At 42.5% G+C, this 19,166-nt stretch overlaps 1 protein-coding gene across 2 annotated transcripts in view; it reads right to left on the bottom strand.

Moving 5' to 3' along the window:
• LOC115618969 (gigaxonin-like) overlaps positions 1-18,963 on the bottom strand; it is a 29,197-nt gene extending 10,234 nt beyond the window's left edge. The window contains exons 1-9 of one of the 2 annotated variants that reach the window (XM_030510967.1): positions 18,797-18,963; positions 11,641-11,755; positions 10,474-10,824; positions 9,534-9,751; positions 8,604-8,725; positions 8,024-8,136; positions 5,142-5,291; positions 4,700-4,836; positions 4,073-4,201 (exon numbers count right to left, since the gene is read on the bottom strand). In XM_030510967.1, coding sequence (XP_030366827.1) covers positions 4,073-4,201; positions 4,700-4,836; positions 5,142-5,291; positions 8,024-8,136; positions 8,604-8,725; positions 9,534-9,751; positions 10,474-10,824; positions 11,641-11,755; positions 18,797-18,963 — 1,502 coding nt within the window. Of the gene's footprint in view, positions 1-4,072; positions 4,202-4,699; positions 4,837-5,141; positions 5,292-8,023; positions 8,137-8,603; positions 8,726-9,533; positions 9,752-10,473; positions 10,825-11,640; positions 11,779-18,796 lie in introns of both variants that reach the window. The other variant, XM_032919632.1, reaches the window with a different exon arrangement.
• Positions 18,964-19,166: the final 203 nt, after the last annotated feature.

Genomic DNA, 19,166 nt, shown 5'->3' with positions numbered 1-19,166 from the left:
CACCACAGTGTTTACAGATATCTAATTCTCCACACACGTGTGATGCAAAATGGCATATTATAAATTATCAACTCTGGCAGAAACAAAGACTGACCCATGAAGGTCTTGAATCTTATCAGATTTCCTGCTTTTTATAGAGTAGACCAACACTGGAACATTGAGTGAAGGATACCCTTACATCTCCATCTCCTACTTTCATGGTGGGTTTTTTTTTTAATCATTTTTTAGCTCAATTGGTATTTTAAGCAGAGTACAATGCACATAAAACTCAATATATAACCTTTGGGGAAATAAAACAACCCACAAAAAAACCCAAAAACAAACTATACCCTGAAAAAACCTGCAGTCTGACATTTGCTATTTTCTATCTTTGGTTCATTTACTCATGGACATGATTCTAAAGACAGGCTGACAAAACATTAATAAAAAAAAATTAATCTCAGGTATAGAAGTATTTCAAATATGAGAATTATTTTCTACATTATCCTGTCCACATTTCATGTGTATGCTACTATCCAGTCTCACTTCATTTATTTTATTACTTGTTTATACAGCATAGCTTTAACAGGAGCCTCAACATTTACTTTTCTGCCAACACAAAGATATCAGCACATCCCCAGTCTTTAGAGAAGTCTGCATCATGATCAAGAATAACAATTTTGAAAGACTGTGTGCTGTGAGTTATTCTGGAGTAAGTTACTGTCAAAGTAAGCAATGTTAAACAGGTCTAGTTCTTTAATCCAAGTCAAGCCAGAATTATATATGAATTAATATGTTTATATACTGATCTAAGTACATACTTAAGCATATACACTAAGTCAAACTCAGATCCTCATGGACTCTGGATGATGCCAGACCCTGTGTTCTCAGGTAATGAGAGCCAAGGCACATATGAAAGATGATGCAGATTCACATACGTGTGCCTTGCTGCACATACCTGTAAGCCAACATCATCTGATGGCTGAACTCACAGTACAAAACATTCTTTCCATTCAGAAAGAAAGTGAATATGGTAGAGTTCTGCACTTACTTAAAAACAGCTGGAAAAGTCTGTAGCTCATTACAAAGCAAAGCATACAATACAGACATTTAACTACTAAAAAAGCACTATGAGTTTCAGTTTGAGACTGCTAGGATTTATATGCTGTGCTTCTGACCCACTGCTATTAAATGATCTTGCAAACATATTCCTCCTTTCCACAAATCTCTCGCAACGCAACACTTATAGACTTCTCTCACTAATACACACACATACATTATCACTGTGGTATTTCAGTATTACTCCTCCACTGTGACTACAAAAAGAACATGTGCTGTGGAGTCTGAAGGTACTTATATCCTTCATGATGACTTTTGGAAGCCGCTGGTTTGAAGGGGATTAATCGCCTTTATTTGTTTCAGAAACTATTGCTGAAGAGATGCACTTTTCAATTATAAATTAATCACCTTGTAGCAATCGAATAATGTTTAAGATGAAGAAGCAGTCTTTGTATAGATCACATGAACTATGCACTAAGGAACTGAGAGGTACTGTCCCACTCTGGTAAAATCTATAGCATCACTTGAGTAATGATGCACAGCAGAGCATGAGATACCCAGTGCAAGTGGAATTGCTTAACTAATCAGATACACACATTGGTATTTAGCATAAGGTTTTCACAGACTTAAGAGGAGCATATTATTTACGCTTTCACCCTTCACTCAGACTAAAGCAATTTAGATGTTTTCTGCTATTTCTGAATCAGCCCAGGAAACAATACCCTCATGTTTTCCAGAGGGTCAACCTGCCTTCATTTGATATTTGTAAAATGCCATTATAATGAAATTTTGATAATTTTCAAGATTCAATCTTACTTCAAAGAAGAATACCAGATAAAGTATTTTGTCTCAGTATTTGGCAGGCAGAGATATTTGCTAACTGCACTCTGAAAGGAAGTCCCTTTATGGCTATTTTGGCTTTTCTCAACATTGGTTCAACAACTCAGGTCTCAGAGTCACTGCCACAGCCACCCTGACAGGCATCATCCATCCCCACAGCCCTCCAAGGGTACCAAAATCGGGGTAACTGTTTGACCCCAGGAGTTGGAGTAGTAGGAGAAACCGTGGTAACACTGCGCCCTCTCCTGGCCAGTAACGCCCCTCCTGCCTCCCGGGGCTGGAACTAGAGCCTTCCTAAACCAGAGCACAAACCCCTGGTAGCAGCACTCGCTGCAATAGAAGCTGGGCCATCTTCCCAGTCTTCGTTGCCCTCTGTTTCCAAAGGAGGACACACAACCTGTGCACTGCCTGCAGTGCAAGCACATATTTCATAGAATCATGGAATAGTTAGGGTTGGAAAGGACCTTAAGATCATCTAGTTCCAACCCCTCTGCCATGGGCAGGGACACCTCGCACTAAACCATGTCGCCCAAGGCTCTGTCCAACCTGGCCTTTATTTGGAGTTAAACGTTTAAACTCAAATTCTGTGCAGCGGCAGAGCAGAAAAAGCAAAGTCCGAGTGTCTCAGCAGCCCTCACCACACACCTCTCCTCCAGCAACTCAAGACCCAGATTACCTACTGCTGCTGCCTGCCCTCCCTCTGCGCCAGCACGGTGCAGGTGCCACACACCTCTGGGATGCCACCAAAGGCACGGATACATACATCAGAAGCACTGCCAGGCAGGCTCCTGTGCTGCAGGTCAGCAGGTGGCACCAAGGACTCGCCTGCAGCAGCTTTTTCAAACTCTGCTTTATGGGACCTCAATCTTTATCAACTAGTGATGCAGGTTTACAGTCACTGGTGAGGAATCATGAGCTATCATACACCACCTTTTGAAGAACAGAATCAGCCTGGAAATATTTCTTGTAAATCGACTAAAAATAGCAAGTAGGAAATAAAGGAGCACTTGTATCCAGATTTCTTTCCCTTTCAAAGGCCTCTTGCCAAAAAGTTAATCAGCTTTTAGCATTTCCCCACCTCCCCCAGGGCTAAACAACGCTAGAGAACACCACCAGCAATAGCCTTTCTTATCGGTCTGCTTCCTATAACCACTTTACGGAATGTTTTTTCTCCAGCTTCATTTGACTATAGCTAGTTTTGAAGAACACAGAAGACCTCTTCATACAGAAATTCAAGTCTCTTTACATCCACATCTTACAAGAGAATTGTACCATGAACTTACATCTACTATTCTATTTTTGTGTGCTTTCATACAGTCTTGATCCTGTAATACAGACGTGTTAATCTCCTCCACTGTCAACAAGCCTTGAAACACCTGACCACAGTCTCTTTTCAATTTAACTTATAAAAACCAGAATCATCCAATTTATAGTTATATGCAAGAAAACATTGGAGGAACCAGAGCTTGTCAGTTATGACTATACACAGAACTCTAACATAACATTTTGAATAGTTACCACATGTAGTAAGGTGGATCCCAGTATCACACCCAATAGATAACAAATGAAGTCATCAGAAGCAGATTCAAAACAAACAAAAGGAGATTAACTTTGCACAGATGTGGCTGTGGAATGTATAGCATACATAGCGTCTTCCCTATAGCAAAAACCTACATGGGTTCAAACATCAATCAGCTATAAATGCTTGGAACAAAGACACACAAAATTTCTTATCTCTAGCTTAGGAATTCCCCAAGATGCAAATCCCTGGAGATAAGGCTGGATCATAGAGAAGCATCCCTGCACATACTTCCACTCCTCCAGAAGTGTTCACAAGGAGCCTAAGGCATGAGTACAGGTTGGGGGCAGCAGTACCCTAGCACTTAGGGAAATTGCAGGGTGCAGGGGAAGAACCGGGCAAACTACCTGCATGATCAAGGTGTTTCTCCTGCTCAGGGCACTCAAGACTGACATGGTGGCTCAGGGCTTTAGACCTGGTATCTTAGAAGGACATGCCACTGAAGCAGATGGACCTTTGGTAACAGCCATACTGGATCATAAAAGGTAAACTGAGCAACAGAGGTGCATGGCACAGATCTAATATGTTTTGAAGTGCTGGAGCAAGGTGGGGGGAGAACAGACAGGCGAGTGTGTAAAGTGTATACATTTTATGTTTATAGCTGCAGCTAGTTACCTTTTAAACTCCTCATGATAAAGTTCAGATTTGCACATCACCATCTCACCAGCTTGACTGTCATCACGACTCCTGACCCCACCAAATACATAAAGCTCAGAGGCAACTCCACAGGCTACTGCACCAAACCTGAGAATCCAAATAAAGAAAAAAAAAAAAAAAAAAAAGCAATATATCAAAACCATTTCTCATAGCCTTCTGAACTTTTTCCATTTTTTACCTTTTTCAAAAATTTATACACACACATACCCATTATGTTCAACTAGATGAGTCATGAATATGAATTATAAGCACTTAATTCAGACCATGTAAAAGAACAAAACAGCAAAGTATTAACCTCCAGAAAAAATTCTCAAGTTCCAGATGAACTACAATTTCTAGTTTTCATTTTGCATCATGGAAGTTATTGCTTGTAACATCAGGAGCATGTTTCTACAAAATTCGTATTTATTGCTTGGATGTTTATCTTTACTCAGCCACATGTTAACTACAGGCCACCAGAAGGACATAATGAAATTCACAGGCCATCTTCAGGGATTCATCAGAGAAAAGACAAACTTCCTCTCAGCAGAGTGTTAAAGAAGTTTGTACACAGCAGCCTAGCTCCTCCCTTCCATTTTCACTTACCTTCTCTCTTTCAGAGGACAGATTGCTGTCCATTGCTGAGTCCTAGGATCATAACACTCAACAGTCTCAAAGAGTTTTCCATAGGAGCCTCCACCCATTGCAAAGATTTTCTTCTTCATAGCTGCATAGCAGCCAATCTTGCGGAAAAAAGAAAAAGCAGATCTAAAATGACACACAAATGCACAGTATCAAAAGCTCAAAACTAACTATACATACATACACACACGTACGTAGTTGGGTTGCCTGCACCGCATGTCAAAATGCCATGCATAAAAATCCTCAGCCACAGTTTTGTTCTGGTATATAAAGAAAGAAGCTGCTCTCTCTCATTTCGAGACTGTTACAGCTTCTACTTGAAACAAAAGGTTGAAATATATATGTATATGTTGGCATTAACTATTTAACAGTTAGTAAATGTGATAACATAGAATGTAGATTTTACCTTTCTAACCATGGTCAAGTCTGGCTGCTTGGTCCAGGTCTGGCTATAAATATCATAGCTCTCCATAGAGATGAGCTCTCTTTCACCGTCCTCACCTCCCAAGATATACAGAATTCCATCAATCTCTACCACACCAAAATTATGTCGCGCCTAGGGAATATCAATAAAGTCAACACTGTAAAACATAACTGCCATTGGGAATAAATCAATACAATCAGACCACTCAGTGGATAAAGAACTGGCTCGATGGCAGCACACAAAAAGTTGTGGTAAATGGCTCGATGTCCACTTGGAAAACTGTAATGAGTGGTGTCCCTCAGGGATCGGTGTTGGGACCTGTCCTGTTCAACATCTTTGTCAGCAACATGGACAGTGGGATTGAGTGCACCCTCAGCAAGTTTGCTGACGACACCGAGCTGTGTGGTTCGGTTGATACGCTGGAGGGAAGGGATGCCATCCAGAGGGACCTTGACACGCTTGTGAGGTGGGCCAATGCCAACCTTATGAAGATTAACCAAGCCAAGTGTAAGGTCCTACACCTGGGTGGGGGCAATCCCAGGCACAGCTACAGGTTGGGCAGAGAAGAGATTCAGAGCAGCCCTGCAGAGAAGGACTTGGGGGTGTTGGTTGACGAGAAGCTTAACATGAGCCAGCAGTGTGCGCTTCCAACCCAGAAAGCCAACTGTATCCTGGGCTGCATCAAAAGAAGCGTGACCAGCAGGTCGAAGGAGGTGATCCTGCCCCTCTACTCTGCTCTTGTGAGACCTCACTTGGAGTACTGCGTACAGTTCTGGTGTCCTCAACATAAAAAGGACATGGAGCTATTGGAGCAAGACCAGAGGAGGGCCACGAGGATGATAAGGGGGCTGGAGCACGTCCCGTATGAAGACAGGCTGAGAAAGTTGGGGCTGTTCAGCCTGGAGAAGAGAAGGCTGCGTGGAGACGTCACAGCAGCCTTCCAGTATCTGAAGGGGGTCTACAAGGATGCTGGGGAGGGACTCTTCCTTAGGGACTGTAGTGGTAGGACAAGGGGTAATGGGTTCAAACTTAAACAGGGGAAGTTTAGATTAGATATAAGGAAGAAGTTCTTTACAGTGAGGGTGGTGAAGCACTGGAATGGGTTGCCCAAGGAAGTTGTGAATGCTCCATCCCTGGCAGTGTTCAAGGCCAGGTTGGAGAGAGTCTTGGGTGACATGGTTTAGGGCAAGGTGTCCCTGCCCATGGCAGGGGGGTTGGAACTAGATGATCTTAAGGTCCTTTCCAACCCTAACTACTCTATGATTCTATGAATCTTTTTTCAGCATATCTGTCCGCAAAAGAATATTGATATTATGCCTGGGTTTTGGTTTGGGTTTATTTTTTTTATGGGGAAGTCCTAAACTCCAGAATAAGATTATTAATTCAACTAAACAAAACAAAGGGTATTCAAAAAAAAAGAGAGCAGCAAAAGCCAGAGAGACCACACACATCTAAGAGCAGGGCTTGGCCCTATTTCAGTTTGCATGGTAGTGGTCTCCATGATGAAGCTATTGCTTTCATGTCTCAACGCAGACCCATTATCTGTGAAAAGGCAGCTCTTCTATTTTGTATGTAGAACAGCTACCCTCGGTCCCACAGCAAACAGAAAACACAATGTATCATAAAGCCTTCCTCATGCTAAGCAGGAAACAACACATAGTAACTACAAATGTGGCCAAAACTACAAGCCTTTGCCAACCAGAGACTGTAATGAGGAAAATCCTGTGGCAAGCAACAATTTCTTAATAAACACCCTATGCTGATTTAAGAAGATAAAAACCACAGGTGTATTAAGGATATATGTTTATAAATAATAAACCGTACTTCTTGATGGAATGCAAATACGAAGAAGGAAGCATTAACTCAAACCAAACCTAAATAGGTCTGTGAAAGCCAAGTTCTTTATGTTGGCCAGTCCTCTGTCCATCTTTCCTGCACAGACCAATTCCTTTGTCCATTTAAGAGTTCTCTTAATTTAGGAAGCCAGTATATGCAGAAAATTAAGTATACTATATGACTGATCAGTTATGAAATTCCTGATTTTTTGTAGTTTTTGCAGCTAACTCTAATTGTTTACTTTTTCCATATCCAGCAGTGCCATTGTTTAAGCCCAGCCGGTAACTCAGAACCACGCAGCTGCTCACTCACTCCCCCCCCCTCCCAGAAGGATGGGGAGGAGAATCAAAAGAATGTAAATCCCACAGGTTGAGATAAGAACAGTCCACTAACTAAAGTATAATACAAAACCACTACTACTACCACCAATAATATGGGAAATAAGGGGAGAGAATATAAAACTAAAAGGGGAAAGGAAAAAGAAAAACACAAGTGATGCACAATGCAATTGCTCACTACCTGCCAACCGATACCCAGCCCAACCCGAGCAGTGATCTGGGCCTTCTGGGTAACTCCCCCCAGTTTATATATTGGGCATGACGTGCTGTGGTATGGAATACCCCTTTGGCTAGTTTGGGTCAGGCGTACCATCTCTGCTTCCTCCTGGCTTCCCATGCCCCTCCTCACCGGCAGAGCATGAGACTGAAAAATCCTTGATCGGGGTAAGCATTACTTAGCAACAACTAAAAACATCGGTGTGTTATCAGCATTGTTCTCAGACTAAAGCTGAAAACACAGCACTGCATCAGCTACTAGGAAGGAGAAAAATAACTGTTACAGCTGAACCCAGGACAAGCAGTCAAGTATCAGACCCCAAGTATAACAACAGGATATAAACACGAGTCAGCCTGTAGCATGATTTTGAATGCTTAAGATGCAAGTGACTAGAGATTGACAGTAAAATTTCCAGAAGAAAAGGAACATCTTGCCCAAATAAAAACTTAAATCTCAATAGTTAGAGATCTTGCCTCATTCATTGGTGGTAAGGAGCTCCATGAATTGGTATCTGGATCATATTTCTCTCCAGAGCTTAGTGTTCCCTTGTTTTCATCCTGACCACCAAGCACAAATAAAAATCCTTCTGTAAAACAAAAGGTAACATGATCTTAAAAGCAGAACTCACTTGTACACTGAGCAAGACAAGGTGACTGGTGAGCTCTATCCCAGAATTCACTAAGAGATTCAGACCAGTCACAGGTCAAACACTGGACTGGAGATGGTAAAGCATATACTTATATCTGGACCCAAGTCTACCCTTGCAGATACTCTTCAACATATTCAGTGATGCAGCAACTAAAATTTACTTAAAGCATGGAATATTCCTGGAGAGACAGATGTAGCAGATTACCATAAAACATTGCCAGAATAATGATTTTAAGACACGACAGGGATTTTCACAGAATCAAGGCATGTTTTGGGCAAAGGGGAAACATGAAATAACCCCAGTGCAGTCAATCTTAAAAAAAAAAAAAATATTTTATTATAAGCTGTATTTTGAGGCACTGGTATGTTTTTATAATATTGCCTTTACAAAGTTCCTCTTTTTACCTGCTGACAATACTCCATGATTGATCCTTGGAATACTCATAGGAGCAAGTTCAATCCAGAGCTGTCTATTGGGATCATAAAGAGGACACATACACCGCATCACTGAGGTTGGTTTTCGTGATCTGAACACAAGGTGGGGAAGAAACAAACAAAACCAGTAAGGCAGAGTTACCAAATGTGGGTAAACTGAGTTTTGTACAGACATAAAACCAGATGCACTTCATTCGAACTCTATCTGCCCGTAACATTTTTTATGAAGTAACTTTGAACAAACTAAGAAGAACTGATAAAGAATATTAGTAATGTCCGAGTAAAGCAATCCACAAACTGATGTGCAAAATGTTATTGGACTATTTTATTACACTTCTATAAAAAGCAATCATTTAAGTGCTGAACTTATTTAAACAGGACAAAATCCTCCCCTCTCGTACAGGAAGTACCCAAGAAACAAAAGGGGTTATTGTGTGGAACAGGAATTTTCACCTGGCATCTCAGATGCACCAATAATGGGACATTTTTTTGTGACCACAGCTATTATAAACAAAACAGTTAAAGTGCACATTCATTATTTTTAATGATTTATTACAGACGCTTCTCAGATCACAAGAAAAGCGTTTCTCCAATGTTCTGCGCTTATTTTGAGTAAAGTCTATTCAGTTAAATAAAAAACAGCCAACACCTACTGAAAAAACAATACATCCTACTCTCTACATGCTGAATGTCAGAAAATTATCACAAAATAACTATTTATTGCCAAATCATTCACAAAGGTATTTTAGGTGTGTCTGACCAATTTAGAAACAAATAACGGAGTAATAAGCCTATTAGGTACACATATTCTCTCCATGCTGTGTTTTCGGACATGCCATGAATGCTGGACACTTGTCTTTTTACCAGCTGTGACAACCGGTGGTGCCACTTTATACTTACACTCGCTCTTCTCCACCAACAGTCACTATACACTCTGAGTAGCCCCGGGGCTTGAAGGAGGCCAGCATCACCTCTCCCTGCTGCGGTGGTGTGAGAGGAATGTTGTTGCACTCTTTGACAATCTCCCGTACCAGTGGTTCGCTCATCATCTGCTCATGTAAATACACTGAATCTAAGCCCGAAACCCACACTGCTGACATGACATCCTTCATGTGAACCTACAGGAAGAGATAAACATCAGAAAATCCCCCAAGCTTTAGAGAACAGCTCTAAGGCACTCCTACATACAGGAGCTTCTATATTCGTAAAAACTTAAGAGTTTTTGACATTTGGAATCATAGAATCATAGAATAGTAAGGGTTGGAAAGGACCTTAAGATCATCTAGTTCCAACCCCCCTGCCATGGGCAGGGACACCTTGCCCTAAACCATGTGGTCCAAGACTCTCTCCAACCTGGCCTTGAACACTGCCAGGGATGGAGCATCCACAACCTCCCTGGGCAACCCATTCCAGTGCTTCACCACCCTCACTGTAAAGAACTTCTTCCTTATATCTAATCTAAACTTCCCCTGTTTAAGTTTGAGTAATATCAAAACTTACAACACAATTTTATTAAGAAAAATGGACCAAGTCTTCAAAGTTTCACTACAGATGTGCTACTTATAATCTCAATTTTGTGGAGAGAAAGTATCAAATGCCAAAAAGTTACCTTTTTTCCTTAATGCCTATTAAATAATAAAGGCGGTAGATGATATATCATCAACGCAGCCCTCACCCTGTTACTGCAACCCCACTGTATGCATTTCAGGCAAAATTCAACTAGTTTTATAAATGCAAGCTTATCCCCCGAAAGAAATGTATCTATTTCATGTTCCCAACAACTAAAATAAACACTCCAATTTGGGCCACATTCAAATCATAAACATTTGGATGTCCTGACCTTTCTTGATTCAGAATCATGAGAAATCCACCTAATCACCGCTTCAAAGACATATTTTTCATTTCCAACATTGAGCTTTTCCATTGACAGCACTTCTTTCAGTTTTTGAGGAGTCAGTTCCAAGAATTCCTCTGTGCTGCTGACATCTCGAAAGTGAGTTTCCAGATACTCTGAGGCAAGGTAGTGAACATGATGCAAACAATAGTGCAGTGCAAAGTCCCGAATACCAATACAGTTCTCAGCAGCTATGCAACCTTCTAAAAACTCACAGCAGAGAGTTTTTAAGTCTGTAAGCAGCAGGAGATCAGCTGCCTGTACCACATCTTGGATAGTTTCTTCATTTAGCCTGATCTGCAAGAATTAATTTAGAAGTTATAGCTACTATCACTCATTAATTTCATGACACGTCTGCATTCATTACACTCATTCTCAGTGGCTGAAAAATGTATTAATGCCAGGATAAAACTTAAGAGAAATTGATATAACACATTTATAGATTAACAGAGGGATTGAAAAGCATTTGCTTGACAAGGTGCCAAGAACTTTGTGCCTGAAGTAACCATAAAATTGCTCATCTAATCTGGGAACCTAAAATGAATTTTGCCTCAATAAATAAATAATTATTTAAAATGCATATCCAGAAGAGAATTTCAAGCCACATCTGCCTTTTCTTTTTCTGCTGAAAGTTAAACTCATTCAGCAATCTCAATCTGGCTCCAAATTAGCTGGTGTGTCCATCTTAGGCTACTGGCACAAAGATGTGAAAGGGCATGCAACCAGAGGCCAGAGAGGGAGGCATGAGGGTCAGTAAGGGAGGATGCCTGATGTACTGCAATGTTCAGTGCCAAGGTCTCAATCTCTGCTGCTCTCAAACCAGTTCTTTTTTACAGCTATCAAAGACTGCATGTTTTAAAGCAGGTCACTGAAGGTAGCCACAAATTCCAATATAAGCATTTGACAGACTCATTTAGAGTCCTGCCCCACTGCACTAGAAGAGCAGAGACAACTCCTGCAGAGCCTATTGCCTCTACTTCACATGCACAGCCCCAACATGACTTATCACAAAGGTTAAGCCTCAATAGGCTTATCTTTCAGGACAGCAGTGTTAAAACCCAGGTTACTTTGCCAAATAGTTCAATTTCTGTCTAGTTTTTTTGAATACCATACCTGCCCACTGAAGATGTAATCTAGTATCTCTTTCATGATGTTGACAGATATCCCTTCAAGTTCAATCTTGTACGTTGAGCCATCATCCTTTGGAGGACTGTAATTCAATTTTGTTCTAAGAGCGGAGGAGAAGGAAAATAAAATTAAAAAAATAAAAAAAAAAAAAAAAAAAAAAGCTCACAACTTGGGCATTGCCTGCTCTCAGTTTCCTGAAGAAACAAATGCTAGCTATGGATCATGTGAGTGATAACAGATATGTTAAAACCTTACAATATGATGTGAAAATTCTCTCAAATTAGCATGAAAAGGATGTATGTATGGTCTCTAATGTCACTCATCACATTTCCAAACTGAACAAATGTCAGCCTTGCAAGCTACCCATGACACATGAAATACAAGAATTTGCTTTGATAAAGGTAGAAAAAAAGCAAAACCAAAACAAAACAAGACACTTTACCAAGAAAAAATAATTACAGTAAGCAGACCTGACCAGAATATACACTGGCAGCACAAATATTTGGATTGCATTACTATTTTGTGTAGTTTATGATGTTATCAGCCTAATGCTATGCCTGGCTGTAACCGAACTGTGTGCTCACAGATGAACTTTAAATATTCATCTGCATCAGTGGACACTTCACTTATGAGCAATTTCTTTAGAAATACCAGGAAGAGTTTGATGTGCCTTTGAATAGAATGGAGGGGGCTGGGGGAAAAGATGAGGAAAAAAATTATAATAACAAAGCAGACAGCTTTGCTTTCCATCTTCTGTTAGTGCAAACATTTTTTCCAGGAAAGACAACTTCAGGTGTTCAAAAGGGAGCAGTCTCCACCAGTCTAGTGAACAGAGCCGCGAGAGCTAACAAAAGATCATTTTGAACATCTTTTTTCCATGCTTTAGGCAATGAAGAATACATTATATAAAGACCAGAAAACTTGTTTCACCATCTCTGTGTGTATATATATACACACACATCTACATCTATATCACAGCACATTAAAATAAAATCCTTAAAAACATTTTTATATTCATTTGAATATATTCCTAGACAGAATAAGTTTTTTCATGTGAAAAGCTGTGGCTTTCCTAAGATGAAAGTGTCCAGTTTGAGTGTGGACAGCAGAAGACTGTGCCATACTAAATAAATACATGAATAGGACTTAGCTAAGGGTAGATTCTGCTTCACTTAGAATAAATTACTTTCTCATGAAATAAGATATAACTCACATCAAATAAAATCCTAGTCTATACAGAGCTATTTTAGAGTGTGAATAAGGATGGTAATTTCAGCCCTGAAGTGAATCATATTCGTGGTCTTGTTTTCACATGGCTTTTCTACACTGTAAGAGACCCATTGACAGCGAGCAGAAACCCCTGGGAGATAATGTTACTCTTATGAGCATGTATGACTGTACGAGGTCTAAAGCTAAGCTGCCTCACTGTGTTTGTACAGCACCTAGCACAAGTTATAATACAAATAACAATGATATAATATGGGTTAGGAAATTGTTTATTTCCTAACACTTGGAAGGAGATTAGAAAAATTAAGCCTGACATCTAAACAGTCTACATGACCTCTAATAAAGTGCATGCTGCAATAGCAGACATTGATTTGCAACTTGTCAGCTGAAAACTTTTAAACCGAATATACGTCACAAGCAATACTGTACAATGTGTAGCCCAACTCACACCATCCTTGCCCATGTGGAGCGTGCATTTTTCATGCCTACAACCTCCAAAGGAATGTAAGAGCATATACACAGAGTAACACACATTTTAATCTAACGCAGTGCCAAGGCTTCTTTATGCACATTTTCAAAACTATGCAAACTACCTCAGTTTTAATTATGCCAACTATGCTAGAGTTTTGGGTTTCTTGGTTTGTAATAAAAGCTGTATCTTGTTTCCTGGGATGAAACTGTGTTTTCTTTTAATTGAACATAAAATGTATCAAGGCTTGCAGCATCTGGCTTCCTTCACAAGAGAGGCAGTTAGATGGTATCTGGACCTCATACATATAGAAGCGAACAGAAGACAGGCTAGGGACAACATGGGCCCTCTCCGGAAGCTATCAGGAGAACTGGCTACCCTGGATTTGGAAAAGGCTGAGGTTCTTAATGACTTCTTTGCCTCAGTCTTCACCAGCAAATGCTCTGACCACACCACGAAAGTCTTGGAAAGCAAATGCAGGGACTGTGAGAACGAAGACCTTATGCCCACTGCAGGAGAGGATCAGGTTCGAGACCATTTTAAGAACCTGAACGTGCACAAGTCCATGGGACCTGATGAAATCCACCCGCGGGTCCTGAAGGAGCTGGCGAATGAAGTTGCTAAACCACTGTCCATCATATTTGAAAAATCCTGGAAGACAGGTAAAGTTCCTGATGACTGGAAGAAGGGTAATATAACCCCCATTTTCAAGAAGGGGAAGGTGGAAGACCCGGGAAACTACAGACCAGTCAGCCTCACCTCTGGGCCTGGCAAATCTTGGAGCAGATTCTCCTGGAAAGCATGCTAAGGCACATGAAAAACAACGAGGTGGTTGGTGACAGCCAACATGGCTTCACTAAGGGCAAATCCTGCCTGACCAATTTGGTGGCCTTCTATGATCGGGCTACAGAACTGATGGACAGGGGCAGAGCAGTTGACATCATCTACCTGGACTTGTGCAAAGCGTTCGACACTGTCCTGCACAACATCCTTGTCTCTAAATTGGAGAGACATCAATTTGATAAATGGACCACTCGGTGGATAAAGAACTGGCTCCATGGCCACATGCAAAGAGTTGTGGTAAACGGCTCAATGTCCAGTTGGAAACCTGTAACGAGTGCTATCCCTCAGGGATCGGTGTTGGGACCTGTCCTGTTCAACATCTTTGTCAGCGACACGGACAGTGGGATTGAGCGCACCCTCAGCAAGTTTACTGACAACACCAAGCTGTGTGGTTCGGTTGATATGCTGGAGGGAAGGGATGCCATCCAGAGGGACCTTGACATGCTTATGAGGTGGGCTGATGCGAACCTTATGAAGTTTAACCAAGCCAAGTGTAAGGTCCTACACCTGGGTCAGGGCAATCCCAGGCACAGCTACAGGTTGGGCAGAGAAGAGATTCAGAGTAGCCCTGCAGAGAAGGACTTGGGGGTGTTGGTTGACGAGAAGCTTAACATGAGCCAGCAGTGTGCCCTTGCAGCCCAGAAAGCCAACCATATCCTGAGCTGCATCAAAAGAAACATGACCAGGAGGTCAAAGGAGGTGATCCTGCCCCTCTACTCTGCTCTCGTGAGACCTCACTTGGAGTATTGTGTGCAGTTCTGGTGTCCTCAACATCAAAAGGACATGGAGCTGTTGGAGCAAGTCCAGAGGAGGGCCACGAGGATGATAAGAGGGCTGGAGCACCTCCCGTATGAAGACAGGCTGAGAGATCTGGGGCTGTTCAGCCTGGAGAAGAGAAGGCTGTGTGGAGACCTCATAGCAGCCTTCCAGTATCTGAAGAGGGCCTATAAGGATGCTGGGGAGGGACTCTTCCTTAGGGACTGTAGTGGTAGGACAAGGGGTAATGGCTTCAAACTTAAACAGGGGAAGTTTAGATTAGATATAAGGAAGAAGTTCTTTACAGTGAGGGTGGTGAGGCTCTGGAATGGGTTGCCCAGGGAGGTTGTGGATGCTCCATCCCTGGCCATGTTCAAGGCCAGGTTGGACAGAGCCTTGGGCGACATGGTTTAGTGCAAGGTGTCCCTGCCCATGGCAGGGGGGTTGGAACTAGATGATCTTAAGGTCCTTCCCAACCTTTACTATTCTATGATTCTATATCAGGTACTTATGAGTAAGTGGTATGGTCAAATACGTAGTGATAGCTATACAGAACCTGGGTAGTCCAACACATGGTAGGCCTCATAATGGATGCAAAGCATACAACAAACATCTTTGATGCCAGCACTTAACAGGGACATTATGGAAAGGACTGGTGCTATTTATCACTAACTTTCATCTTAGCATCACCTGTACACAACCAAGCTAAATCACCCCATTGCATCGACTTCACACTGAGGCCTCCTGGTAACAAGTGTTGTTCAGAGGTTTTAGGTCTTATCAGGCTAGGTGTTCTAATTACCAGGTACTTTTTCAGGCATCAACAGTTGTTAACCTGAAAAGAAACAAACCAGCCACCAATGCAAGCCCAAAACACAAACCCAAAGCAGAAAAATACAAAGTTTTGTTCCTATCATCTGTCCTGAGAAGCAGTAGTTATCCATCTGTCCCACCACTTTATTTATTTTGGTACAGATTTCTGAGCTATGATGCAAGAACCATTCCCAAACAGCAGCTGGAGGTACTCCTTATCCCTCACATCAAATACTGCAGGACAGCTACTGGCTGTTGGTAAGAGGAGAAGAATAAAATGATGCAAGGATTTATAATAACCAGGTTTGGGGCTGGAAAAGTTTAAGATAGAAAATTGTGAGTTAAATGTGGAAAGAAAGCTGAAAGAACAAAAACCAACAGGTGGTATGTAAGTGGAGGGCAAGGAGCAACACATCCTCTTGCATCACACAGCATCAGCTGTTACCGGCACCCACACCTTGCTTGCAAACCGAGGTCTGGGCATCCTTACAACAGACAGAACAAGAAAATTTCAAAACACATTTGTTCCCAGTTCAGAAAGACAGAGCAGACAGCACACAGTGGTCCTGATCCTCTATTAAATTTCTCCTTAGAAAAAAAGTTTCTAGCTGTGCTTAAGCAGAGGGTTTCCAACCTGTCAATATCCCAGGAGGGAGGATGCTTTCTTTCCACCATCCTCTTCCCCACAGTGATTTATTCAGCCTATGATTTGTGTGGCTGGAAGTGGCAATCAGGAAGCCAAGGTGCAGAGATGTACCCAGCTGCAGCATGGCTGCTTCTAACACATGCACATGAGAGCTTCTACTCCGAACATTTATTACTTTAAAAGCACTCTAAGCTGCCAAACCACAGTAGAAAAGGCTGCCTTAGTCTTCCTTAATTCAGATGCAAGACCAGAACATCAAGATTTAGAAGCAAATAAAGCTCCCACAGCCAACCAGAAAACCTTTTAGCTAGGAGCAAAGCACAGCTGATACGCATAGAGTTGGGGGAAACAGACCAAGGCACCTTCTTCATCCTGTTTTCTTAAGTTATTTAATTTTCAGCAGCTTGACTCCATCCATGTTTTAAAACAACATTTCCCATTTTTTAATTAAGATCATCATCACTGTAAGTTGAAATTGCCTCCAGTAACATGGTGTTCTATAAATGCATAACATCCACCCCAACCTCTTGCACCTGGTCAGGAGAACTGCTTGGCACATACTGCACCTTGAGCAAGTGGCATAAGAACAACTGGGTTGTCTGTGTGACAATTTTAGAATCTGCTCTTCCACATCACTTAAGGAATACAATCCTAATGAGTCATCTCAAATGGCACTACATGAGGCAGAATGGGGAAAAAAAACCAAAACAGTACCTCTTCTGTCTATGTAAGCAACAATATAAGCAAGATAAACCATTAAAATGAAAACAAGGGCTTAAGAACAAGCACTGCTATTGCTAGGAGTCACAATTCACATCTAATGGCACAAACCAGATTCAAATAATTAAAAAAAAAAAAAAAAAAACACCACCAAAAAACCCAAACACCCAAACAGATAAATTTAAGACTGTCTGCAGTTCTCGTTAAAGTTAAGATGGATCTTTCAACTTATCTCTCATTTTAGAAGGGGGGGAGGGAGGAAGGAAATAGTGTCATACTTCCAACTTGTTTTCCCTGCCTTTTACAGTTGACAGTTTATAGGAGAGAAAGTAATAATTTACAAAACCCCAAACAAAACAACAAACAAGATGTTCAACCACCACTGATAACACTTGCTTTCCAAGTAATCATTTCCCCCCCCGACATAATTTTGTGGGAATACTTTTATCTTTAAAACCTCTTATTTGTAAACTGTTATGAAAAGATAACAGATGTGTTTTGACAATAGTGACATGACTTATACTGTTCTCTATGAACTTTTGGAATGCTTTAATCCTTAGAGACCTGGTGTATTGGTACTTAAACAGGTAAAGAAAACATCTGTCTGCAAAGACTGCCTTTGTACATGAGAATGCTCTAGACCATGTTCACCTCAAGCACGCTTATGATATTTACAGTGAACAACAACTGAAAGATCTGGGAAACAAGACAGACACTTTATTTTTGATGCTTTGCAACACAAAACTTTTACCTGCTCCCACATCATCACACTGCAAACAACGCTGTTCACTGACCTAACTACACAGCTGTAGCAGGGTGTTGGGAACCAAACTGCCAGAGACACTTGTTCTTTGGAAAGGAGCTCTTTCTAAATTCATGATTTTGCTCCAGATTAACCATAAGGACTAGTCTACACAGGCTTTGTCAATACTGCCACACTAGCAAACCTTAACATTACAGTAGCAAAGCCATCCTTCCAATCCAAAGAGTAATAAAACTGGGGTTTGATGATGTCCTTTACCTGTACCACTGGTTTGGCCTTCTCCAGAGAGCATTAGCAGTTTACAATGAAGTTATGCCTCCAACAAATGTTGGCAGAAAAGACATGCAGCAAACCCAAAACACGCTCACAAGAACGATGTACTTCAGAACCCACCACCACTTGGAACTCTACCGTGCTAAAAGCTACCAAGAAGACAAACCAGGCTGAGGCGCAAGCGGGGGAAACCCTGGCAGCAAGCACGCAGGCACCAGCCCCACCGCCACAATACCGCAAAGGTCATTGTTTCTGGGTCGGTTGCTTACACCAGGCACTTGACAGCACTTAACTTGTTCGGGGCGGTTTTCCCCGGCGGGTTAAATACGCCGCCTTTCGCACCTGAACGAAGCCGCAGCTCAATAAGCAGGCGGCTCCTCCAGGGGCAGCTCCACAAGGCGAGGAGGAGCTGATCGGGCCACTGCTTCCACCGAAGCACTTCGGGAAGCTCCAGGGCCGGACCTGCACCCCAAACACAGCAGACCCGCTCTGCCCAGCCCACCCCGACTCTTCCGCCCTTAGACGAAGCCAAGCCCTCTCCTTACATAACCAGCCACTCCCCAGAGTGGGGCCTCCCGCTAACTGGCCGCCAAGGCAGAACGCGGGCCTGGCATTGGACCCCCAGCCGTACCTGATGTAGGGACTGGCAGCCGCCAGGATGTTCTTCTGCACCGGGATCTCCTCCCCCTCCAGCACCAGGTGCGCATCGCAGAAACCGCTCTCCTCGCGGAAGGAGCTGAGAGCTCGCAGCAGTCTCACCGGGTGTTGAGGATCCGACACAGCACTCAACCGCGACATACTGCCCTCCCGAACCGCTGACATCATCTCTCTGCGCCGCCCCAGCCACCGCCCTCCCCCGGTGCGGCGGGGCGGGGCTGGCCCCGGCCCCGGCCCCGGCCCCGGCCCCGGCCCCGGCCCCGGCCCCGGCCCCGGCCCCGGCGGGCTGGCGGACGGACGGACGGACGGACCGACCGACCGACGGACCGACTCGCTCAGTCACC

The sequence above is a fragment of the Strigops habroptila genome, chromosome W (genome assembly GCF_004027225.2).
Source record: "Strigops habroptila isolate Jane chromosome W, bStrHab1.2.pri, whole genome shotgun sequence".
Taxonomy (NCBI): Eukaryota; Metazoa; Chordata; class Aves; order Psittaciformes; family Psittacidae; genus Strigops; species Strigops habroptila.
The sequence above is the reverse complement of the archived record's forward strand: the minus strand, read 5'-3'. Positions and strand labels throughout refer to the sequence as shown.